Here is a 26,645-nt window from a genome sequence, read left to right as displayed (position 1 = left end):
GTTATGCCCTGTGAGAAGTCTTATTTGAATCTGAAAGGAGAATTTACGGAGTCTAGCGGCAGTGAGAACTGCAGAGTATGGATGTCTGCATGAGTGAAAATGAAAATATAGGACAGTCTGTTCACTGCCTTGCAAAAAGCTGTGCTAGCAAGGAGGCATCGTTATTGCTCTAAATAAATAACATGTGGAAGAATATAATGGGTTTATAGTATAGGAAATGGATAAAGGATGCATTGAGATGTTTGTCACACCCAAGCATTTTGTGGTTATAATGCTGCAAGGTTCCAATGTCATCAGCTCTCCTCCATTTCCCTGGTGCTGAGGGCCCTCATCATCCTGTGGAAATACTGGTTGTGTGGTTTTCTTGGCAGCTGTTTAGCATAAACACTATTCTGCTGAGAGGTGTTTTCCAAATTACCCAAGGACAGCAAACTGAATATTTCCTGGAGTATATAACAGAATTAGTGGAAGATATTTGGCTAGATGTGTATTGCACTCTGTTTTCCTGCATCTTGCTGGGCTATGCATTGAGTTCTATGAGAATATTTCACTTCTAGAAACCTTAGAAAGACAAAGACATTCCTTGAATGGTAGAAAATAAAGGACATATAAAACCCGGAACTATACATCATCTAAAAGTTCAGATTGTGATTGATGTGTGGTTTTTTGTTGTTGGCTCTTAGCTGGATAATAGATTGTTGTTTCAAAAAGTTTTGACTGGAGCGATTTGTCTTGAAATACTTTTTTCACCTTTTACTTTTGGGTCCTTTGCAATGTAGTTTTGTAATTTTGTTTTTTTCATGCGCAATTGCAGCTAACTTTTTCAGTGTTGAGCAGCATCACATAAAAGCCTGTCTTGAGTTTATAAACTGATGAAAGACTGAATTCAGAAGAAATATATGATATGCAATGGTAGTTACCGACTGCATTCTGTGGCAAAGAAAATTAAATAAATTATATTGAGGGAACAGATGCCATCTTTCTGATCTAAAAAGCCATTTTCACGGTTCTTAAATGAACGCTGTGGGGAACGTTTTCCAGCTTATCACAGTAGAGACAGGCAAGTGATTTACTTGTCAGAAAGGCCTGATCCCTAGCAAGCGTACATGCCACTGTGGAGGTAAGGCTCCTCACAGTATCCCACCTTAACATGAGGCCATTTTCCTTTCTTCATTTTCCTTCTCTGATGCAGCAGTGAAGAAAGTACTGTAACGCGTTTAATATTTTAAAAGGCTTTGCTGTCCTACATTGCTTCACTTCTTAGAGACCTTCCCTGTGTTTATCTTCATTAATTGATTCTCTGTACCTAAAAGATGATTCTTTTTTCGCTACAACCTTTCTCCCTTTTCCTGAGTTTCACACTACTTAAGTATGTCATTTTTTTTGTCAGCTAGAGTAATTTACTGTCCAATGTTTAAATATTAGCCTTAGTTTAGTCTTTTTTATACCACCCCAGTCAGAAGGCATGGAGTACAAGAAATGTCTGAACACATTTGGAATAGAGATGATAGCACTTGGGATTTGAATGGTGAAGACTACCACCAGCCTTCCCTGTAAATGCACCGTGAGAGGGGACAATGCAGCCTGAGCTTTACCTGCAGGAGCTCTGTATCTTTGCAAACTCCATCATAAATTACCAGATCTTTTTCTGATCCCACGAAATAAAGAGTTGCAGGGCAGAATCCCCCAAGCCTACGTATGTCTCTTCCAGAGGGGATGTGGCTGGTGGCAGTGTGGAAGGTTTGATCCTGGTGTTTTGAGAGTCCCTGATACTCCCTATGGTTGGTGTCAGGCTTGGTGCCCTCAGCTGGGCTCCTCTTGTGTGATGCCAGATGTGGTACGTTAGGGAGCGAGGGATGTGTGGTCCCAGCCACTGACATGCTTTGTGAAAAATAGTGGAGATCCTAAGAAGGATCTCCGCAGCTGAGCTTTTGTACAAAGCTATGAGAGCTTTCTAGGAGTTTATTAGATAAGCCAGACTTGAAACATTTTCTACATCCTCTTTTTTTTTTTTTTTCTTTAATTTGGATAATGGTTGTATTTCAGTGTGTGGCTATTGCAAGCAGGATGAATTGGGAGACTTCCTACTTGTAATTTATTCGTGGTGTTGCTTTCTAACCTAACATGAGTAATTTGAGAAAAATGTCAGCATCCTTCCTGAAAGTAACTTAATTGTAATGTTGGTGTCCTCTGGTTGTGAAGCTCCTTCAAAGGTATTAATACTTTCAACCAAAGATATTAATACTTCTGCACCACAACAATGAACATTTTAGATAGACATTTTACCACAAGGCAAGAGGAGAGTTTCCACATGAAATATGAAGTGTCCTTCATGTTGTTAGAGCATATTTTCTGTTAAAACTGTCAAAATGACTTATTAGTTTAGCATTTCTTGTTGAACTATAATCTGTCTAATAATTAACTTTTTAAATATTTCTATTCTAAATACTTATCAGCCTTCCACACATTATCTGTAATACAGTTTTCCCTTTTCCTGGGAGGGTGAGAGGCTCATTCCTCATCACTCTAACTGGCTGTGTGGGACTGTCCCCTTTAACAGCTGCTGGCAATTGCCCCTCTGGGTAGCCTCTGGCAATGTGCGCCCTGTGCAGAAACTATTGTGATTTAACCGTTTGTGTCCTTTTGATCTGCTGTCTCTTACTTCTAGCAATATAAGATTCATAAAAGGAAGCAGGAGCTTTGAAGCCAACAGTTTGTCTCATTGTCTTACCAGCAGGACTTTAATAACTCTATCTTGATAGTCCCTCAATCGTGTTATTACCAAGTTAATTTTTCCCAGAAACCCCACTGAACTCTCACCATTATGGTCTGTAAGCAAGTAGTCTACTTTTACTATGTATATAATTGGATGTAAATGTATTTATAGTATTGAGACAGGGTAGTAGATACGTTTAAGATAGCTATTTAGAGAAAATAAGTATCAGTTAAATATTATTCTTGTTGTCTTTGTACCTCCTACAGCAATCATAATATTATTATAATTTGTCTCTGTTTCTCTCACACTTAGCACTTCTCAGAACAGGCTGGTATCTTGCATGACCAAACACTTTTTCATAAGCTTTAATATTGAAAAAACAAACAGTTTGGGCATAATTATTAATGTGTGTGATTCTTCTCATTGAAGCAACTCTTTCAGAGTTAATCATCATAGATGTGGAAAATGAAAGTGATTCTTGCCAAACGGGAAATTTTATGGCAGGGAAATTCAACTGTTGCATGGTTACTAATCTTACAGACCTTTGTGGGCTTCTTGCGGCAGCATCCAGCAAGGATTTAGGACGTGCTAAATTCTTCGTCTATGTTGATAGGGAACTAATAATGGAAAGGGAGTCAGTGGAAGGATGTTTCAGATGGTTCTGTTACTGAATGACCTCCAGCCAAAATAAGAACCTCTGAAACCCCTCTGTGTGCAATAGTGGCAAATTCCAGTGGATCTATTCATGTGTGATCCTCCTTTGTCTCTTCTCTTTGGAGTAGATGCTGAAAGATTCCTGGTGCGGATAATATAAACTGAAGAGTTTCCAACACATGTATCTATATCAAGGTTTTGTCTTTGCCCCTGTAGCTTGTTTCCATCTAACTAGAACTAGCCGGACACTGTCCAGAAATAAGTCCTTCATGTGCCAAGCAGAGATACTCTAACTGTAGATGTGAAGCTACAGTAAGTCTAGTGGATGTCACCCTATGTTTCTTTCTGACAGTTTAAATTAAAAAGAAGGCTTTACTCTTAGACAGTAATAATTAGGCACAAACATATTTTATATTCCAAGACCATGAAGTAATTTCAGTTCATAGTAGAACTAGTTAATACTATGGAATTATGGTATTTTCATAGTGTGAGACGTAGTGGTAAAGAAATGAGCAAGGTTAAAACCAATGACCCGAGCCTGGAAGACAGCAAAATGTCTGTTATTCACTATATGTATGTTTATATAAACTAGTGTTTGACTTTAGAGAAAATGTTGAATAGTTTGCTTTGATTTTAGCCCTTCAATGTGGTGGTATATCACACTACACGCTGTACTGTGCTGTTCCTCACCATGGATATTCTGGGTCCACCTACATCAGGCCTTGATATTCTTCACCTAAATGGCAATCCTGTTGATTTCAGTCAGCTTCAACAAAATTTTGAACAAGTAAAGACAGCAGCATAAGACTATACATTAGATTTGCTTTTCTCTCCCCTTCAGAGAATCCTGGGGTTTCTGAGGCCAGAAGTTGCTGGAAACTTCCCAGTGAATTAGGAAGGTTTACTGACAAACAGCTCTTTGTTTTATCCAAAATGTTGCATAAGAAAAATCTCAGTTAAAACACCTTTCCTGAACTTCAGAGAAAGTTGGTCAAAATCAGACTGAAACACATTTAGGGAAAGCTGCACCAAAGAGAGACCCAGTAATCACTCAGTTTTTCTGTTCTGTTCTGTGAGCAATAGACCAGAAGGTCATTCAGGCTGTACATAGCACATGTATGACTCTGTATCTGTCTGCATTTCAAGTAAAATAACTGTGATGCCTATGCAATCTTTTTGACCATAACTTGATGAAGAAATACAGGAAAAAGGGATTTATTTTCTTAATGTAAGTTCTTGAGGGTTTTTGTTTTGTTTTGTTTTAGTTTTCTAAATCCTTTTGTTAAACAGGAACACAGTTTTTGCTGATTGGGACCTTTTCTGTGTAGTTGTTGTGCAGGTTAAGTGTTCAGTTAAACTGATAGATGATTATGTGTGTCCTTCATACAGCATTCAAACCCTTGTTCAAGTCTAATGGTTGTAATTAATACAGTAAAATATTTCTTTCAATAATAAAGATATTGATGTTTACAGGGATTGAAAGACTGACTGTCATAATGGTACCCTCTATTTAATCCAGTATTTGTTTTTCTAATTCTTCTACTTTCTTTTTTTTTTGTCACAGGTATTTCATTATTCTTATACAGCTTCATATGTGATTTATAACATACACACAAGGTAGGTCACATTGGTTTTTCAATATGATTTCATTGTCAGTGGTTCTATACCTAAGGTGATGCCAGTGTGTTCAAGTAAAAATGTTTACATTTTTTCAAGGGAAGTTTGGGAGTTAAACCCTCCAGAAGTAGAGGATTCAGTTTTACAGTATGCAGCCTGGGGCGTCCAAGGACAGCAACTGGTAAGCACAGTCATTACAAATGCTATGATGGAAGTAGTTTAATAATGTATTTACTCCAGAAAGACTAAAAAAAAAAAAAGTAAAAGCCCTAAGATAAGGTTTTTTTATATATTTCTAGATGATGCTAATATGGTCCTGTTACAGCTTTTAGGGAATCTATGTATTTATTTTTATTTAAAACATATCAACATTTTTTCCAGTCTAATCCCAATAAGCAAATTGTACAACTGTTGAAGGAATCACATCTTTCATTGTACAGTTATTGAAATAGTCACATCTTCATCTAAATGCAATGAAATAATTTTAATAGTAACCATCTTTATGGCTACTGCTATGAGAGAAGGAAAGTTGAAGGTAAAGAGAAGTGATTTCAAGTGCAAGATCAATGAAAACTGCAGGCAAAAGTTTAACATCCAAAAGTGGATGTGATGGATTCAGTGAAAAGTGTTTTCATTTCAGTGTGAAAATTACTGTCAAGGTCAGTTGTGCTGCGTTGAATTCAGAAATGCTATGTTTCATATATTGTTTTCTGCCAAAAGTTTTACCGTTCTTTGTGAACATAAATCATCTACAATCATCATGACCAAACTCAATATGAGAAGAAAAAAACTGCTTTTATTAGGACGGCAGTGATTTTAAACTGATTTGTGTTGGTAGTTGAAAGCAGGACAAAAACTTATAAAAGCTGAAACTCTGAATAAGAAATTTAAATAATCCTTGTTACAATGTTCTAATAAGCTCATTAATCCCCGCAGGCTTGATCCCAAAGCCTCTTTGCACATCTGACTTGTTCGTGCAGAGAGGATGTAAGTTGGATGCCTACAGAATGTACCCTGTTGCTTCTATCATTCATCAAGATGGTGGGAATGTAAAAAATGTTTCTGGTTAGAATGTATGGCATTAAGCATGTAGAGGCAGGAAGGAAAAAGTAATTGGAACATGCTTGGTATGTTTTAATAATTAACCACGTTAATTTATTAATAATGAGAGCATGGTGACAGGATTGACGGTAACAAATAGGTAGGTTATTTACCAGGCAGTATTATGGAATGTGGCAACCTAGGTAGGTTGTAGAAGAAAGGTGATGCTTTCGCAACACTGTCTAGAATTAAGAATATTTTAAATTAAATTACAGTTCATAAGAAGATAATGTCTGTGCTGTACCTCTGATGACAGTACTCTAAAGTACAAATAAAATTACATGCAGTAATTACTGAGAAAGGGGCAGACTTACCAATCGTAAACTTCAGAAAAATAATAAATCAGAATAAAACTATCTTTATCAGTTTTGCCCAGATTGTCATTCTGGAAATATTTATGAATACTTTCAGACAGAGGCACAGGTGGACTCCTAGTAAGTCTCAAAACTGCAAAAAAAAAAAAAAAAAAAAAAAAAGTGGTTGTTTTAAGTACAACCTAAATTATCCAGATTGTTAAACGTTAACGTAATTTATACTTCAGTGAGGATAACATATCTTATCTTTGTTAATGCCCCTAGTAAAGTTAATGTCATGCTTTTAAAATACCTGCTCTACTGTGGGCTTTATGGTGCCGTATGGTCTTCAGGATTAGGAAACAATAACTTTGATTAAAACAGAAAACCTTCCATGCATTCTGAATGATACCAAGTGTTGTCATATAGATGAAAACCTGCAATGACAGTGTACTTGAGGGTCACTTCCGTAAGAGTTGCCAGTAAGAAGGATGTCCTCTTGAAGCTGTTTATGTGGTAAAAGGAGGTTTCTAAAGTGACAGAAGTGCCTTGCCACCTTACCCTCCCACCACAACAGCAAGCCAAAAAATTAGAAGGAGCATGAATGAAGACTGTTGTGGATAATGGTTGTTGCAACTGTCCAAAGGAACAGCTGCCTCTCAGAAACAGGACAGCAGAGATCATCCCAGCAGAATAGGTTGAGCAGGGAAAAGATATGTGACTAAGGAAACATGGCCACAATGGTTCTCAGTTATAAACTTTGTCATTAGAACAAATGCTTTGTCAGTGATTTTTGAATAAAGATAGTACAGGAAGCAATCGTCAGTGAAACTGGGCAAAGAGGAAGTCGTAAAGGGAAAGACGTAAAGCATAGTAATCCATCAGTGGTAGCTGGGTTCAAACAAAGATGCAGTCTCAGGGATCCATGTTGCCAAACACACAATGATTTGTTTAACAAAGTCCCTTCCTAAACAATACTTATGGGTGTTTTCCATGTAATAAGGGAATAGTAAAAATTCATAATAAGTAAAACAAACCGTGGAATATATACTCTAAACAAAATGATCATAGTGTATTACTCTGAGTCATCTCCAAGAGCCATTCATTACAACCAAAGAACAAGTGGAGAACAAATTATACACAAAAATTTCATCTAGAAAGACCCATGACACATACCCTGTGGCCATCACATAAACGAAGTATATGTAGACCTCTAAGACAAAGAGGAATAGCACCCTTCCAGGTGCAGTGCAGAAGAGAATAGCAATACTGTAGCCATGACTGGTCAGCAAAATTAGCATGAGATGTGAAACAAGGCACAGGTATGCCTGACTGAGCCAAAGATCCCAGCTGTGCTGTAACTATTTGGAAGGTCCTGGATTAAATCCAAATGATGTGGGAAAACACTTAAGCACTTGGATCAACTATTTTCAGTAAACTTTCTTTAGTGTAAAATAAGATATTTCCCATCCTTAGTTCTGCAGAAGATCTAAGTAAGAATGTAGCCTAGACAGGAATCTTAATTTGACTTCTTCAGCGAGGAGGAATTGTCAAGCATGTCAAACAGTTAATGTAAGAAGATGAAGAGAAAAAAAATAGAAGTTAAATATTTGAACAGAAAAAATTGTCTGAAGCCAGGAAGTGCTTATTGCACAAAGGAGGGAATATGGCTGCAGTGAAATAAATTATACAGAAATATTTTACATCCTTGCAAAAATCATGCATCAGTCTAAGTTATCTACTGTTAACAAATAATTTCTAGGGCTGTCTAATGCGACAGCAGGCCATGTGTGGTTAGCGAAGAACAAGAGAATTGGGTTCATATGTACCAGATGACTGGCCCATAATACCATTGTTTTGAAACAACCATGGTGGTTGCAAGTTATTTCAGTTTCTTGCTATTTACCTAGAGTAGAGGATTTTGTAAAGATTAAGAGAAAAGCTCAGAGAAACATCTGCTCTTTGAGTCATGACATTTTAGTGGTGAAATTGAAAATGTTTGCCGTTGGGGAGAAGAAACTTTTATCTAATGAATTAATATATTTTAAGGTCACATAGCTGTTATTTTTGAGAACTGTTTTCAAGGTCACACTTTTTAAATTGTTGTCTCTTAACTGTGTTAGGACTGACAGATCTAAAATACCAGTTGATTATCTCTGTACCTCACCTGTATAAAATCCATTACCATGGCATAAAGTATTTTCAGGGAAAATAAACCAGCACAACTAGATACCTAATAGGTTTCATCAACATTTTTCTGCCTCTTGTTTAATTGATTAGAGACATGATTGCCTGTGCCTGATAAAGAGATATCCCAGACCTGGCAGGAAGGCTTTATTGGAGAGGAGAATGCTTTGGGGGATTTTAAAGGGTCTCTGATATTGAAATACCCAATTTTTGTCCAGTGTTCTCTCTTCTTCAGCCTTATCTTCTCCAGTAGTTTGTCGCAAAGGTTTTTGTGTTTCTGTGCTGGACATGGCTTGTATCTGACACAGGGGAGGCAGCTCTTTCTGTCTGTACGTCTCTGTGGAGATGTATTGCAGGAGAACCTGAATGTAAGCACTGACCCCTGGTCTCCACTGTATGCTGAGTTTTTGATGAAAGATACAGTATTGCTCTGCAGTGCTCCTTGCGATGGGGGTAGTTCTTCCAATTAGTCATCAGATGGATTACTTCGAGTAGCTCCCAGTGAAGTGTGGTTAGGAGTCGTTCAGTTTTACATAGCTTTTTCTTGTAAGTTTTACATAAAGTTTCTTCTTCCTGGGTGCTACCTGCCGTTTACTTTGTATGAAATGTTTTATTTTCACTTTATTCTATTGACATATATCCATGTAAATCACACTGCCTTTGTATTTAGAATAGGTATTTTATGTTATTTATTGCGTTGAGGTATATATTCTTTTGATGTATTAAGTGTTTTTGAAGGGAGCTTGAGTTATATATTTGGATGGATCAGCATAAATAATGATTGATTGACTAATATGTGAGTGTCTATGCATAAATAAATGCATATTTTAACCTAGCAGAAATGAAGTAAATAGTAAAGCTATCCAGAATACCAAAAAGATAATTTTGTAGAAGCTTGATGGCTTTCTGTGTCAAAATTTGATGCCATCAATGGTAGGAATGAAGATGAGCTTTTACTATGCTTTAACATAATTTAAGTCATCATTTTGTAGAATTACTGTTATCCTCTGTAAACAAAGAACAGTTCTGTTGATTGTAGCTGAATTGTGGATTCAGGATGCTGTCTTCAATTTTTAGAAAATATTTTCAATACTACAAAACAAGAAAATTGCTGTCTTGTTCCAAAAAATGGAACAGGGTACTTACAGCTAATGGGGCTTAGAAGCTGAAGCTTTTATAAAAATATTAAAAAAAAAAAAAACAGTGAAAAAGAACCTCACCTTGTATTAAAACTGCCAAAAACAAGCATACAAACAGAAGCCCAGAAACAAAACAGAGCAAAATATGCTTTAGTTGTTATTAATAAAGGTATCAGTTCAAGAAGTCTCTGCCCCCCTGCTTTGTGATCAGTCACCTTCCTCCTGGTTGTGTTGTTGGGAGGTTCATTTTCCCTTCTCCCCCTCATCAATCTTTCGGACTGTTGAAGTGCTGTATTATGTATTAACATGACATTTCCTTACAGTTGCCTTCTCTTCAAGATTTTAGCTGCTTTATGTGGCTGTCAAATACTGTTTTATATGATAGAAATACTGCAACATAAAATGTCTTTGATGTTACAGTATTTGCCAAGTACCCAGATAAGCGCTAGACTAATTTTGGTAAATGAGAAATTAGCAGGACTATGCTAGACACATACCTTGCTCAACAGATGCTTTAACAGCCATTAGTTGCTGAAAGCTTCATTACTATTTGCTCTATCAAGGTTTAAAGTACAACTACTGTAAAAATTGGTAACTTAACTTTCTGTAAAATATTTGCCATGTGTTTTATTTTCGCATAATTAATGCTGTGGGTACTTGGCACCCCCTCCTGGAAAAAAACCCCACTTCCATTTGCAAATGAAGAAGAAAAGTTCTCTCAGGGTTCATGAGCCAAGTAGAAGCTTAATTAATGCTAATGAATTAAGTCTTAAATAAATAGATTTAATCTGTTGTTTTTATTTTCAAAGTATTATGCTCTTTTGACTTGCTGTATGTTTATATGGGTAAATTAAAATCACATATGGAAATGTCAAGGCTTTATTTCATCTTTCCTTTTAATCATAATGCTAATGAGGCAAACGGCAGTAAAACTGAAAGGAAGATGTCTTATTGAATTTATTCTGAAAACCAGAAATAAGTAAGAATATTTTAATGTGACATTAGCCTCAGGTATGATCTTATTTAAAATGTATGAAGGGTTCTTTACAGAACTTCTGTACTTCAGAGCATATTTGGAGATCCTTTGTCTTGCAGAGGATGTTTCTATGAAGGAAAGGAACCTGTATGGTTGAGCATTGCCCACCTAGTTGAGTCTTTAAGGGATTTGACCATAATTCTAGCAAATGAAGTCATGTCTTTCTGAAGGCAACAAGAAATGAAGCAGGCTACTAGAGCTTTTTTATTTTCTCTTTGAAATGTTTTTATTACATTTCTAGATTCCAGCTGGGAGACGTACTGTGTCAGAGGCTGAGGATTTGAACCAAAAAGTGAAAATATTTACAGACAAAAAGGCACATAAAAAGGCTGTTTTAATATAAACTTTTGACCAGCAGTTAGACTGTGTCTTATTTTGCAAGGCTGGGCATTCTGTTTTTTGGGGGGTTTTTTTGTGTTAGATGAAAATGTGCTGAATGGTCAGATCCTGTTATGAAATTATATGAAAGCCACTTAGTAGCATAGTTGCAAAAGCTTTCTGCTGCTTTATTTCTCATATAGGAACTGCTTTTTATCAGGGTCATGGTGAGCATGGGCAATATAGTATTTTTCTTCACATAAGAATTAGAGTTTCTTAAAAGTCTTAGATAAAACTGTAGTCCTCCTAAACTGCTGCTACAAATTGGATTTCCTCTTGGATGCTCAAACTAGCATTGTAAAATGTGTCTTTTGCTTTCCGTCTAAATAATTAAATTCAAACTATTTTTCAAAGGAAAAATTAAATTACTGGTTTCTCTGAAGGTATTCTGCTGAAATTATTTCCATTTTCAATTATTAATTTCTAGGTGCTGACTCAACTTAAATGTAGATGAAGTTGTAGGAAAAGATAAGCAGTAAATGCATGTTCTCTGGTTTTAAAAGTAATACTCAATATGAAAGCAATCTTCTCCATCTCAGAAAAGGAGAATGGAGAAGGCAGCCAGGAAACACGGGCAGTTTTGGAAAACAGGGAAAAATACATTTTTATGTATCAAGGTTGGATATATTCAGTAAAAGTTTTGTGAGCTCTAGAGAGCAGGAACATTTATAAATGGAAGCAAGGCTAAGTTGAGCATAGAAGAAGTTGCTTAATCATTTTTCGTAGTGAAATGCAATGAATGTATCCTGGTATCAAAGGTGTCTTAAAAATATTAACTATTAGGAATAGATATTGCTAGCCCTTTGTGAGAATAGCTACTTGGCTGTATCTGAAAGATGTGAGGACATCATGAGAAAATCACGTGTTTTATAGGAGCTTAATTCCTCTACTACTGTTTTTCATGTGGAACAATAAAAGGCCCAGCAGCTTTATAGTGAATAAATTGAGAGGGGAGATAAAAGATGTTTCCTCTCCCCTTTCCCTGATTCTTATTCTATTATCACTGCTCTAGCATGCAGCTAGTATTTGAATCTGTATGTGAACAGTGCACACACGTAGTGCACTCTTCTATCCAGTCTCATATCAGTAACTCTTTTGTAAGTAAATACACTGGAAATTTGACATATCATTGTGCTAGAAAGTGAGTTATTTTTTCACATAGATATTTGTTTGTGTATATATATGTATGTACAGGCAGTCTCACAAAGACATGCAAAGACATGCAAGCAAGCATGGACACATGTTTGATAAGAGCAGGCATCAGGGATTTTCAGTGCAGCAGCCTGCAGGGAGTGACGAAAGTAGCAATACGCCCCTCTCATCTAGACTATCATGTTGTTCAACATGTGTATGAGTAACAAAGCATATCTGAATATTCACATTTCTGTCTGTTAGCTAATATTAACTGCAAGTCCAATGGCTCATAAAACTGTGCTTTTTGTGTGAAAATTGCGTAGCTTTATGTAATGCAGAAACAAGAAAATCGTACTTCAGAGATCTAAAGTTCTTTAGAAATAGCCAGTCACAAAAACTAAATACACAGAGAGGTCAAAATCTGATTGAACTTTTTGCTAGATCAGAATTGGTAAAGATTAGATAACAAATTTGATTATGGACTGTATTTTCATATAAATCCAAAATCCTGCCCCAAAACATTGCAGGCTTGCCTGTGTCCATGGATCATGTTCAGCACTCTTGTAGGCTCTTTCCTTCTATTTTAGGTAAGTCCTTGAAAAAGAGACATTAAATTCCATCGTCACCAACCTGTAAATGTCCTTGCATGGGGTTTTTTTTTTTTTTTGGTTTTTTTTTGTTTTGTTTTGTTTTGTTTGGTTTTTTTTTTCCCCCTGCAGTGGGGTTGTTACTTCCCCACTGTGTTTGCACTGGAGGATCAGAGCAGATTGAACTCCTGCTGCACTCACTCAGGCTTTCATGCTGATCAGCCTGAGCCAGACAGGGAAATGCAGAGGATTGCCTGCAGATGTGTGATTGTGAGGTGTATGTTCTCTGACACCTTCAAGGCCACAACAGCCATGGAGAGTAAGGATTAAAAAGTCAGGTATACAGTTGATTTGTAAGAGAAAATGAAGCATTGATTGGCAGAAGGCTGAAGGACCCAGCAATCAGCCTTAAACACGTCAAACTCTTTCTTTTGGGCAAACAAACTGGTGGAAACAGCATTAACAAGCAAAACAGAAACCTGTGCAGATCAAAGTATTTATCACTTTAGTTGGGAGCTAGAGTGTGGTGAAGTAGTACACTAATAGTATTCATGTGCTCATAGAAACATGTTACATATATGAGCAGGGCTTGATCAGTAGTGACTAGTAAGTATTACTTGGTCATATAGATAGTGTTGCAGAACACTCTGTGTTTTTACTTCACCGTTTATGGTAGGTGCCAGTGCATTTACAGAAATGAAGAGAGAAGGTTTGTGTATAAAGAAATCAGTTATTTTCAAGCATTGCTTCGCAGACCCTGAACTGCCCCAAACAGAAAAGCTATTACAATGAGTTTGTCAGAATTTTCTCATTTCTATTTGTCTCATTCCTAATGAGCTATTTTAAGACAAACTGGCTTTCTTGCATTGAGTACCCTGTCTGTGTGAAGATGTAAATGGCTGTGGAGTCTGTAGGGGTAGATGCCATCTGATAAAATGTTGGCCCATCATAAAGACAACTGGCAACTTGAACAGTGTGCACAGTGGGGAGGCCAAGGTACACGTATTGTATGACAAGGTAGGTGGGGTCAGCAATAGTAACTGAAAGGACAAAGCTTTATGTTAAACTCTGTCTGGTTTTCTCATATAGAAGATGCTCAGAGGCATCCTGGTCTATTTCAGCATTTGAATAATGTACAAAATTCTCAGGGATTGGCTGCCACTGTAGGAATAGTAGAAAATGTAAATATTACTTTATAGCACAGCATTTTCAACTCTGCCTTTTTTGACTTTGGTCTTTGCTGTTAGGATGCTACATTCTTATATTTTGTCAAAGGAAGCAGAGAAAATTCCTCCTCTGGCACCAAGTCCAGACAGTAATCTTAGATATTATCCTGTCTCCCAACATTGCCCTTTTTCTTCCGGAGTAACTAGGTTGAAAATTTTTCATTTTAGCTTCTGTTATGGATTGATCAGTCTGGGCATAACTGAAGGCTTGATATCAGCGTGAGATGAGCCTTTGAAATACCAGAGATCATTTAAAAAGATTTTATGGTAATGGCAGATTATGATTTTATTATAAGTCTGTAGGAGCAACCCAGGCATGCAAGAGTGACATTTCTGTCCACGCTCTTCCGTTCTGGTTCATTAGTCAGAAGCTATCAGTAAATGCGAGGAACAAGGAGTGCGAGTTCCTGAGGACACACTGTTTCTAGGTAAGTCTGTTATAGGCGTCACTTACACAGACAAAGACCAAGGGGCTGTGCAGTCCAGTCACTCAAAGACATTTTGCACAGTGCTGCAGCCAGCATAGTTCTTCAGGCAGCTCCATGGGGAGGAAGCAGTAGATCTGGACTATCAGCTCGAGGGCAAGGCAGTCTTACTGTAATCTCCTGTGCAATCGCAAAGATTTATGAAGTATCTTTTTGCATAGGTTGTAGTTAAGATATTATATGTGATTTTGTTTATGTAACATATAGCACAATCTTTGCATTCCTGAGTAAATTATCATGGGATTAGGCAGGGTGTGAATTTAGTGAACGTCATGATCCAATATCATCGGAAAGGCAACTTAATTAATGTGTGTCTAAACAAAAGAGGGCAATGCTTCCTCACTTTTATTGGAAATCAAGGACATAAACATCAGAGTTACCATGGAGTTGCTGATACTCTGCGAGTTCATGCCCTGGTTTATTCCATGGCATTAGTAACTAATCTTGTAGCTGCATTATGAGTGCATCCTCGCTATTGTTTGCAGTAGATTTATAAACTATCTAAATACCAATTAAATATAATAGCCATGTAGATTGTTCGCAGTTGTTCAGAAATGATTGTGCTAACACATTACTGTGATGTAGTGGCATTAATGTAGACGGCAGAAAAGTGGTGCTTCAGTGTTCTGTTCTGTTGTTCGTGCTGTGTCTGGCAGCTTGATGACTGCAAAAATAAAATTAGCATATTGTAACTGGCCAAAATTTAAAAAGGCGGTATATGACATTGGGGTGTATGTGTTTTGAGGTCTCCATGTTTCATACTGATCAACAGCTACTTCCTCTCTGCCTTAATTACAACATGATCAAAAGGTTTGAAAGCTTCCCCGAGAAAATTCCTAAGTCAATCACAATCTTTAGAAAATTGGTACCTTTAAGAGTGAATGTAGTTATTATTGCTTGCAATTATAATAATTTTGTTATTATCCATTGTTTGTTTTATGCCTCATTTGCAATGTGTCTGATGATTTTGAAACATAGATCAGATAAGGGCAGATTTGTGTCTACTGCAATGCTTTGCTTAGGTAGCTGATGGTACCTCCTGCGCCCAGTCTCTGCGTAATTTATTGGTCTGTGGTGCACATGGAACTCTGAGGTAAGAGCTGGAGCAAGTCAGAGCTGAGCACTTCTGAAAATTTTATGCCAGTATAGATTGACCTGCAAAAGGAAAAAATCAGCAGAGAGGAGGAGATCAGAGCCATTCTGCACTACTGGAGACTTGCAAAGCAGCTGTACTGCAAACTGTAGCAGACATTTTAGCCTTCAGTCCCTGTCCATGGGAGCTCACAATCTAAATGAACTACATATATAATGTAGGGGAGGGGGATATAACATAAAGCTGCTTTGCAGTACAATTCCATAAGACTTTCATTGAAATTGTCATCCTGTAACATACGTGATCTGGACAGAAAATTTGTAAGATATGAAACAAAACAAAAATAAAAACAAAAAAAAAGATTTTGGAAAAAACTCTGTGTAACTGTAACTGACAAAGTCACTAATGAATACTCCACCATCCAAAATTCACCCTTATAAAAGCTTTATAAGACACTTTCCTGTGTTTTATATTGTTCAAAATATAGTAATTCTCTTTGGTTCTGGAGATCACTGGAGAACCTGTAAGAAAGGCATGAGCAGAATAATCAGTTGCACCAGTAAAATTCATTATAACTGGTTTGGGTAACAGTTCGCCACCTTGCATTTTACTTACCTCTCAATTTGTGAGTGTCCCAATTAATTGCCACAGAGCTTCTTCCACAGCTTATTACTGTGGGCAGGAATGATAGATACTGACCCTTTATCTTGCTACTTTTCCAACACATGCTAAGTACCCCCTAGATATCGGGTTTGTCTGTCTGATTTTGTATATAACAGATCTCACTTTCAAATGTATGGAACAGTAAATCAACACCAAACTTAGAAACACCCACGTATAGAGTATTGTCACAGGAAGACTGGTGGTGTACCCATCATCCTTACCATGCATGCAGCCCTCGAGCCGATCGAGTGGCCCCTGTGCCAGCACTTTATTCATTAGAGCTATGTTGAAGATGGGTGTTGAGTCTCAAGCTGTAGGTAGATCCAAGCCAAATGCCATCACAACACCAGTTCATCACAGAACACAGGAAAAGGCACCTCTGTGCTGCAACCAGAGACCTGGAGGATTTCTGTGGCTCCCTGCAGCATGTGCCCTTTGTCTCTTGGCCATAGAGGAGGTTTGATATGGACCAGGAGGTTTGGATTGCCATCATGGAGCTTCCAGCTAGGTATAATAAACAACTGTTCCTATGTAACAAAGCATGTGCAGTTCTTCTGAATGATGTTGGAAAGTGTTTTCTTCCCAAAAAGAGCATTTTTTTTCTATTAAGAAGGAAAGAGAAAATAGCAATTACACTGTTGTTTCATTGACACACAAAACACGTAATCTTAAGTAAAGTACACCTTGTTCTTCAGTGGGAAGGTGCTTCAACTAAATGGGATTTTGGAAAGGGAAAAGGGCAGAAAGAGGTGCTCATCTTCTGTAGCAGGGGCTATAATAATGGTTTTGCAATCCTAATTTAAGTCTCTAAGTCCCAGGGGTATAGTAAGTGGCATAAATGACAGGAAAACATCTGTTCAGATTGGACTTGAAGAAGAGAACAGACATTACACTGTGACTACGAATAACGTAACCAGTGGTTCTATTAGAAAAAAATGTCTGTCAGGGTTTTGAAGGCTGTTGAACGGTGGTGGAGAAGATGCCAAACCAGGTCTTTATTTGCAACGGTAATTCATAGACAGATGCTGTGGCTGATTTACAATATTTTTTAAATTGGTGAAAACGAATTGTAATTTCTGAAGTGGAGCTATTTGTATAATTTTTCAGGCCTGTGAACCATAAAGTGGTAACAAATGTGTTAAGTACCAAAATGAAGATCAAACTTGTTATCCTGACAGCAAATGTTGAAAAATCACAACCAAATGGTTTCCATGTGGTTGCAGGGGTTTGATTTTGATTTATGTCTGCAGTCCAAAGTTAGTTCAGATATTATTTACAAATCAAAGGAAGTGCATGGATATCTACATTTTCCATAATGGTGGCCAAAACAGAAGTAGGAATTGAAATCACCTTTTTTTCCTAAAAATAACTTTAAAATAATTTTTAAATGAATGCTTTTATTTAAGATACTACTTTACGCATATTTTTATTTAAGATCACTTGTTTGTGCTGAACTTTGCATTCATTTTGTTCAGGAAACAAAGAACATTGACTCTTAGGATATGTTTAATACATATGTATGTGTGTATATGTATATGGCCACATAGTATTGACACGGCCAAGCAAGTTTTGATCTATTTAGCTTCAAGCTACTTTTTCCTCATAACATTTATGTGTGAGGGCTCTCTGTGCCAGTATCTTCGCCTCTTGGTTTTAAATGCTAGTTAACTGCTGGTTAAACTGGCTATATGAAAGCTATTTAAACTGTGCTTATGTATTGCACTCTAGCTGTGGTCTAGATAGCATAACGAGTTATTCTTGTTCCGCCATTGCTGTGTGTTTTGTTCTACTGCATGCTCCAACATGAACTCAGGACTAGGAGACATACAACTGCTGCTTCTGTCGTGGGATCTTCTGTCCCTTCCCAGTGTAAGGTTAAGCTGCAAAACAGTCAGTGCTGTGCCAATGTGGTGTTGTACCTGGAATTGGAGAAGTCATGGTCTGATTTCTGAAGAGCAATGTACAAAATTTACTGAGAGACTAAGAAAATATTTTTTATTTAACTTTCTTCTGTCTAGTGAATAGCTGATGTGTTTTCGTGTTAACAGTTTTTAGCAGGAAAACATATTTAATCCGGAAATTTTAGTGACTGATCTAACTAAGGGCAGTTGGATCTGGCCCTGATTAATGTATGGTAAGAGGGGAGACACAACAAATGGTAAGAGGCAAGCCCAGATGGAAAAACATCTTGAAGCTTTTGAAGAGTTAAATATCCAACTAATTAGCTGGCAGTCTCAGAAGAAGGGATGGAATTTGCCTTTTGGTTAGGAAATGAAGTCTGGTAGATCCTATGCTAAGATGTAGCTATCAGCCATCACGCTGGTGGATTCAGCTGGTTAGCCAGACTAGCTACGTAGGTGCACAAGACCACACTTGTTTCTGCATCAGTAAAAATACCTACATAGAGCAAAAAGTGCAGTTGAGTGGCCTGCTATGTAGAACACTAGTCTCTGAAGACACCTGTGCTAGTCCAAAGAGTGGGGAACTGTGTGTCTTTGCCAAGGTTGCAGAGGAATATAGCCACAGATGGGCTGCCTGAAGATGCCTTAGGTCAACGTCTTTAGCACCGTCATTAACAACTGCCAGAGTTCTGCAGGCAGCAGCATTTCCTGAACACCTGAAGGTCTCCTTCTGGGCATAATCAGAAATTCCTTAGTCTTGTCGTAGCTCATACTCCCTATGTGAAAGTTAAGGAAGACTGTCATGTTCTCTGGGTTGTTAAGTGGGAGCACTGAAATTTTCCCAAGTTGGAATAGTTATTTATATATTTGTTAGTCAGAGAGTCTGAGATTTCGTCAGAAATCTGATGATTTCCTTGGTTCACGGGTAGGACATTCACCTCCACAGGAAGAGACCAGTGCTTGTTGTACAGATGCTTTTTTTAACTAAAGGTGTATTGATACAGGTGCCACCTTTGTTTCCTTTCCAGCTCTATCTGCTCAATAGCTTTGAGTTTGGTTGACACCTTCCCTGAACTAGGTGTTTGTCCTGATGAATCCGTGTAATGGCAAACCATGCCATTAGTCACACTCCACCATTTCTTTCATCCAAGACAAGATGCTGGATTCTGGGCATTATCTTTTTGTCTTGAGAAGTTAATTTCAGGAGCTGTTAAAATTTACGTAAGGGTAGATTGTGGCTGCAAAGCCCACTGACACTTGCAGTTTGCATTACATATTTCTGTTATTATTGATGGCAAAATATATTTGTGCTGATGATACCAATCAAGAAGTCAAACAAATCTGCCATGCTGAAACTCTGGAGGATTAATTAGAAATATTCACTCATTAAGTTAGGAAAATAAGTCCCTGATATATTCACCATTAAAGGATAGGTGTTTAAGTTCTCCCTGTGATGAATACCAAGACAATTTTAAAGGGTGTGCTAACTAATTTTCTTCAGTTTTATTTGTTAGTTGCTAGTGACCTCTGCTATCATTTCATACTGGGTAATGTGGAAATATTAGACTGGGGATCTGCAAACTTGCACCTTATAGGACAGCTGAACCTTCTCAGTTAGTGTTTATATAATCTGTTTTAAGAACTTGTTGCATGGTAAGCTACCTTATCATATTTGTATAAAAATAAGTTTATTCATGCATAAGTTAGAGAAAGGACTAATGCTAGATTGTTAAATCTACCTCCTTAACGTCAAGTTTGAGAGAAATTTGCCTCTCTCGGTTTGGTGGCTTTTCTCTGCAAGTGAGATTGATGACTGGTTCCAGGGAAGGAGATGGGTTTTGTCAACTGGGGCTGCAACTCTGTTTCTCTTCCACCTGAAGAAAACTGGGCTTTTGGAAATAAGTCCAAGTCTGAACTTTGGTGTCTGGATGAGTTTCTAGGACACCTGCAAATGTCTGATGGTGAGTCTATATCTCAACAGCCAGGGCTATCCAGCTGCTGGCAGCCTCTGGTAGAGAAGCAGCTCATGCTTTGGTGGAGAGCTCAAAGCCCTGCTTCACACACACTCACTGCTTGTGTTCAGGGTAAGTGATCGCGTGGTGACCTCCATGTAGCTCCAGGCGAGCTGCTGCTGCTGCCTAAATGGTGAGTAAACAGCTGGAACTGTTGCCGGTACGCTACCCTGCAATCAGAGGAGTGATTGAGTGGGGATATGCCCAGGCAGAAGGCTTCAGTGGAGCACCTAAAGGGAAAAAGTGGAGTATTTTTCTGTAATTTAGTGGCTTTTCTCCACCTGTAGTGTTTGAAATGATTAAAGACACACAGGGGGCCTCTCCAGCTATTGGCACTGGGTTTGCTGTTCAGCTGTGAGATTCAATGTCTCTCTGTTTTCACAGCTGTCTGCCATCTGGAACGAACGGCTCGGACTGGGTGCTCTGCTTAAGACCTCAGCCTGAAATAAAATCATGTAATCGTGAAACATGTTGCAAACAATAAAGTGTTTTGGAAGAAATTAATTTAGAAGAAGGTTTACGAAAAAATAGTTTAGAGGCTGACAGATGTGGAAGAAGGGGAAGGATTAGTGCTGTAGGTAGAACATTAGAGCAAGCAGAGCCTCAAATTCTTCACAGTCAGTTGAAATAAATGTGATCATTATCAAGAATTAATCTCTTACTAATCCAAAACATTCTTGCAGATGTTTTTCATTAATTGGAAAATATTTAATAAAATAGAAATGCTTTGTTTTTTTCTTCTTTTGGTTTAAGGCTTGATGTGATTAGCTGTGCAAAATCTTTAAGAAACTAAAAAGTCAAATAATTTTGAACGCCACAGATTTTTATATTTATCACTATAAAGAGCATTATTAGGTAAGGGTTTTAGCTAAAAAATAATTTTAAATACTTTAAAAATACTTGGGAAATAGGTGGTGAAAAGAAGAGACTAAAAAAAGCATAATAACAATTTTAATATAAGATAGCATAGCCTTGTTCCACTTTGTGGTTTTTTCAATTTTCTTTCTTATCATCATGCCTGAAAGCTGTGAAAGCATTTTGGGCCACTGATGTATTCATGAGAATACCTATCTGATACACAGTTAGCAATTCCTCTTTTAGCAATTTTGGAAGATCCAGTAGTTACAGTCAACATTTTAGTACTCATGATGTAGTAATCGAGACCCAAGTGTATACTAAGAAAAGCCCTTTTACTTCCTCCCAAATACCTGACTGGAGATAAACTAGCAAGGGAAAATTTTGACTTATGTGACATTGCCCAAAACACAATATACAAAGTGATCAAGTGTGTGAAAGTCCTCACCCTGGAAACCTTTGGGCACATGTTTAATTTAAGTCAGGAGTTCAGGCACATGTATTTGCAAGATTCTGCTCTAAGAATAACTTATTGTTTTGATCAGTAATTCTCATCAGTATCGTGATTTTGCCTTGTAGTATTTAAGAGTTTAATTCTGTGTTGTAGGAAAAGTAGTAATCTGAAATCTCCCAGCCATTTGCTCTCTCTGTCACTAAATTTTAAAAACCAAACTCTGGCTCATAAATTCAGCTTCTATGTATTGCCATACTGCAACTAATCATCATCAGCAGCCACCACCTAAAAAAAAAAAAAATTCCGTCTAGTCTTTGTATTTTTAAAATAAAACCTTGGAAATATATTTTAATACAGCATAAAGTAGAACTTGTAAGGAATTTTTTACTGATTTTTTTTCACAAAAAAGCATTGATGGAAATGTTTTAATTGTACAAGAAACTAAAAATATATGAACCAAAGAAAAGGAACTTAGGTGATTTGTGGGTAGGGGAGAGTTTGACCATGATATTTAAGGACTACTTGTGCTTCCTAACGTAGTATTTTTTGCATGTTTCAGCTGAGGAATAGTTCCATTTGTAGTCTTAGTTGGTGGACTTATGATAATCCACATGAAATAAAACGAGTGTCTGTTTCCTCGTAAAGTCACTTCACGTTTGACACCACCTCTTGCAGCAGGAGGAGCATGGAGTGGTGTCGTGGCTGCAGCGGGCAAACAGGAGCCGAGGACTAACGGGGCTTAAAAAGCCCACTTCACTGCTCTCTGGTAAAACCCCAGCTGTTGTGCACATGCTGCTTGTAGTCGTGGCTATTTCAGAGGGACACAAAGCCAAGACGTTTGGCTACTGGTCAGTGTTGTATGGGCAAATGCTAGACAAAAGCAAGCAAGATCTTTTCACAATCTTGTGAACTAAATTAATTTCAAATGGTGATCTATTACAATATCAGTGGGTTTAGAGTTACATAGGGGTACATTTGTGCCATATAAATATTATACTGGGAAAAATTCACAATGAATATGCCTTTCAGAAATGTCTTTCTTGGCTGCATTGCTCTGGCAGTATTGCAAGATGGGAGGCTGGTTTTTGTGGCTACACAAAGCACTTGTGCTTAGTTGAATCCACAGCTTGGATTTCCAGGGAGCAAAGCAAAAAGCTTCTCGGGCCATGACTAGTAGCCTTCATGATAAAGTTGTCATTCCTATTACAACTCTGCTGCCTGTTTTGCTGCAGAAATCAACATGTTAACTCCGAGTCTTTATTTCCAAGGAGTTAATTACAGATGCGCACTTTGGCACGGTCAGGAATGGAGGGGAGCACCGTCCTGACTGCAGGGATACGGAAGCATCATTGTAGGAGATGTGCACAGAGCCATTCCTGTTGGTACAAACAGCAGTTGTGGGCTTTATGTGGAAAATGGCACCTCCTGAAATGTAACAAATGTTCAAAATTACAGATGTGATTAAATGACTAACCATAATGGTGAATCTTTCTAAGATATTTTTACAGCCTCAAGCATGGGGATATTGATCTTTTGAAATGCTGCAGGCAGTGCAGAGTGATACTTGCCAGTGCGCCAACCCTAAATCACTGTTGTGCATTTATATGCATTTTAGTTATGTGGAGGAACATGAACAGTTCTATTTCATAAGTGTTTGCAAAGGAATAGAAATTCATAATTTTTAATGTTAAATTCAAGTAAGCAGTGAGCTCAAGGCTTGCTAGGGAGAGAGCCGCTGGGTGGCTTTGAAGTTTTTCAAGAACTTTAAAATGTTCCAATCCATATGTTCCAAGAAAAAAATTGTTCTTTGGGGTAGCTTTCAAAGTTGAAAGAACATGTGCCATGAGTGATGAGCAGAGAAGGGAAACCTTCAGGTGCCAACGTAGACTAAGAGAACTGTGGGGATGTTCAGAGGGTGGCTGAGGTTGGAGACAGCTGCTTTATGAAATGACATGGGTGGGGGACAAAGCCAAGGAAGCCATCAATCAGTGGCACAACTGTGAGTACTCCTTCTGAGATACTTAGTTATCTGAAATGTGTCAAATGGAATTATCAATGCCTACTAACTAGTAATAATAGGATTAAAGACCTTTTTATGGTTCAGTCATAAAACAAGTAGTTCTTAATCCTGTACTTTGCCTGGCAATGATGGCTTTAAATGAAAGGGTTTTTTGTTGCAGAGACTAGACATGACAGGTATCTTCACCATTAAAAAATACAAACTACCTGAAAAGGGGGGAGAGAAGCAAAAATGATACTTCTGATCATCAAAAATGAATTATATTCAGCTCATTTAATTAAAGAAGCTTAAATAAAATAGAATCATTTTATAAAGTAGGCTTTCTTTGTAATCTCCTGGAAGCAGTTTTTATATAAGAAGAAATTGTCAGCTGTAAGAAATTGCTCCTTGCTAAGCAATAGTCAATAGAGTGGTTCCCACTGCTTACACTGTCTGGAATTTAGTCTGATAGGAATATTTTTACTTAACTTAAATAGCAAATACCTGCTAAATTATTTTGGTTTTCCTAGTTAAGCAATTAACCATGCCTTGTTATTACTTGTATTTGTTCTTTTATCTTAGAAAAAAATTTACATTTTTACTGTGGAAATATGCATTGACAAGAAATGTTTGTCGATATTATTTCAAAAGCTTGGTATGTCCAGCATTCTCTAATCCTTGTTTTCTTTTGGTGTTAATGCTGGGTCATATGTCAGCTTTCCATACATTCTCAACTGTATCAAATATTATTTATAAAACTATAAATGTAATGACCAGTCAGTGCATTCTGAATTATTCAAACTGGATCAGCTATTTTTACTTGAGTTTTGAACTCACTGCCGAGTTTTGAATTTTTTAATTTCTGACCATAACGAACTGTTTCAAGTCATGCTTGATTCCCATTGCTTGTGGTATGAAAAAACCTCAGTTTTATTGCTTTATGCAGCAGAAATCATGAAGTGGCTACTGTTAAAAATCAAGAAATGCCATTAGTTTGGGAACTTTATGGGGAAATTTATTCCAGATGCTATTTAGAAGCAAAGAGAACAGTAATAGTGATAATAATACTTTGTTCTCTGGTTAGTATTTTCCTGTAAGTCTTTTATTACAGAAGTATGAGAGAATGATAAATGATTAGGCTTTTAAAATGGTCTTTGGTGGAAACATACTTCATGTTAGCAGTCTCTGAGACTCCGCGTATCAGTGTGCAATGGTGAAATCCTGTAACAGACATTTCTATTGTGTGTTGCTTCTCTAGTGCAGTTAGCTCCATTTACTTATTGTGTATCAAGTTTGGTGGATAATACTGATACTAGTTTGATTTTCCCTTGTTAAGTTGTGCAAGCACATATGTGGCCATTGTAATTTAACAATAAAGAAAAAGGCTGCAACTCTGAGACAATTCTAGCTGAAAGAAGAGTCTAGTTACAGGCATTGACAACTCAGGAAAATGAGGTATGCGAGAGTACAGACAAAAAGAATTAAGAGCATTATTACAGGAAATGCTAGAAGCTGTGGTTCTGCTTTTTATACCCATCTGTAGCTTTTGGCTTGTTAGTATCTCTGATGTTTACTTCTTATTAACTTGAACTGGAAAAGATAGGGCCAGTGAAGAAGTTTGGGACAACAGATACCTAACCTGTGTTGCAGAGAAGTGCTGGAAGGTCTCCTGGCTGACGGGAGAAAGGCAGACATATCGCCTGTTGTAGCATATATCTGAGTGCGTAAGAATTTCCATGTCACAGACCTTCCTCATCATCACTCTATTCATCTCCTGACATTTTTGCCATCCCCATACTACTCTAAAGTCTTTTATTATTCTTTTTTTTTTTTTTTCTTTTTTTGGTTTTGGGGTTTGGTTTTTTTTTTTTGTTTTTTGTTTTTTGTTTTTTTTTTTGTCTTTAACTTTCTTGTATTGCACTTTTTCATGGAGCCTGGAGCTCAGTCTCACTAAATGAGTGAACTTGAAATCCTTTGCAACAATGCGAGCAAGGGAGGAAAAGCAGACAAGGCTGAGAAGTGGCAGCAAAGGAGGAAAGAACTGTCTGTCTAGTCTGTGACCTGTAGGAAAAGGAGGAGGAGCCTAGACTTGAAAATAAAAGGCATTTACATAGCACGCTTGAGGTAAAATGTATGTGTGTCAGTCAGAAATAGTGTCAGCAAGCTGAGAGAAGGTAGCAGCAGTCTGACATTTATTTTTGCTTTCCCAGTAAGTTCTCACACCATGATATAAAGCTGTAACTTACATTCAAGATGTGTGTACTGTGCTGTATGTACTTGCAAAAGTGTGTCTAATTTCACAGCTAGAAAAACAGATTATTAGATAGAATGGAATTAATGGAAAATTTCTTTATCTGTTCAACTGTTATAAAACTTGTCTTCTATATGATTCTGAGGAATGTACTAATATTTCTTAAAGTGAATGGAAACATTTCAACTGGGAAGACAATTTCAAAGGAAGAATTTGGCTTAGCGTAAGTATTAGAAGTTTGCTTAGTTTGTCCAAATTGATAATAAAAGGAAAGATGAAGCCAATGTTGGTGAAAACTCATGCTGAATTATTCTATAGACTGTTCTGGGCCAGAGGAAATTACGTATTCATTGCTGAACATTCATTTATATCTACCAAAATGTTTTTTCTCTCCATCCCCCTTACCTCATCCAGATTTATATTTTTGAAAATAACATCTACTATCAGCCTGATGTAAAGAGTAGCTCATTGCGCCTGACATCTTCGGGAAAAGAAGGAATTATTTTTAATGGAATTGCAGACTGGTTATATGAAGGTAAGCCAGACAAATATATCTGTTTATTAAAACAGCTGAAAGGTTCTTGTACAGACCCAACAGCACAAACCTATTCATTTCAGAAAATGCTACCTAAGGTTATTTTTGCTTCTTTGCCTTCTTGTTTTCTTACAAGATTGCCTTTGTATCTATTCATCCTTTGTATTGACTGCTGTTTTGCAAATAACAGTATTTTCTGAGAAAGAGGAAATTATTTTCAACCACAATGTATCAAATGCATTATGAACACTAGGCAGCAGGTAAAAATGCTATAGTAGTGAAAACTTCTGTGGGATTTTACTACCAACTTCAGTGGGGCTGGCATTTCA

At 37.3% G+C, this 26,645-nt stretch overlaps 1 protein-coding gene across 1 annotated transcript in view; it reads left to right on the top strand.

Moving 5' to 3' along the window:
• The window catches only part of DPP10 (dipeptidyl-peptidase 10 (non-functional)), a gene marked incomplete at its 5' end in the record, with an annotated part of 149,016 nt that overhangs the window by 69,689 nt on the left and 52,682 nt on the right, over nt 1–26,645 (top strand). Inside the window, 3 exon segments of the mRNA XM_010075299.1 lie at nt 4,935–4,987; nt 5,087–5,168; nt 26,196–26,316. Coding sequence (XP_010073601.1) covers nt 4,935–4,987; nt 5,087–5,168; nt 26,196–26,316 — 256 coding nt within the window.

Source organism: Pterocles gutturalis, unplaced genomic scaffold, assembly GCF_000699245.1.
Source record: "Pterocles gutturalis isolate BGI_N339 unplaced genomic scaffold, ASM69924v1 scaffold14127, whole genome shotgun sequence".
In the NCBI taxonomy this organism is placed as follows: Eukaryota; Metazoa; Chordata; class Aves; order Pterocliformes; family Pteroclidae; genus Pterocles; species Pterocles gutturalis.
This window is presented reverse-complemented; position numbering and strand designations above follow the sequence as displayed.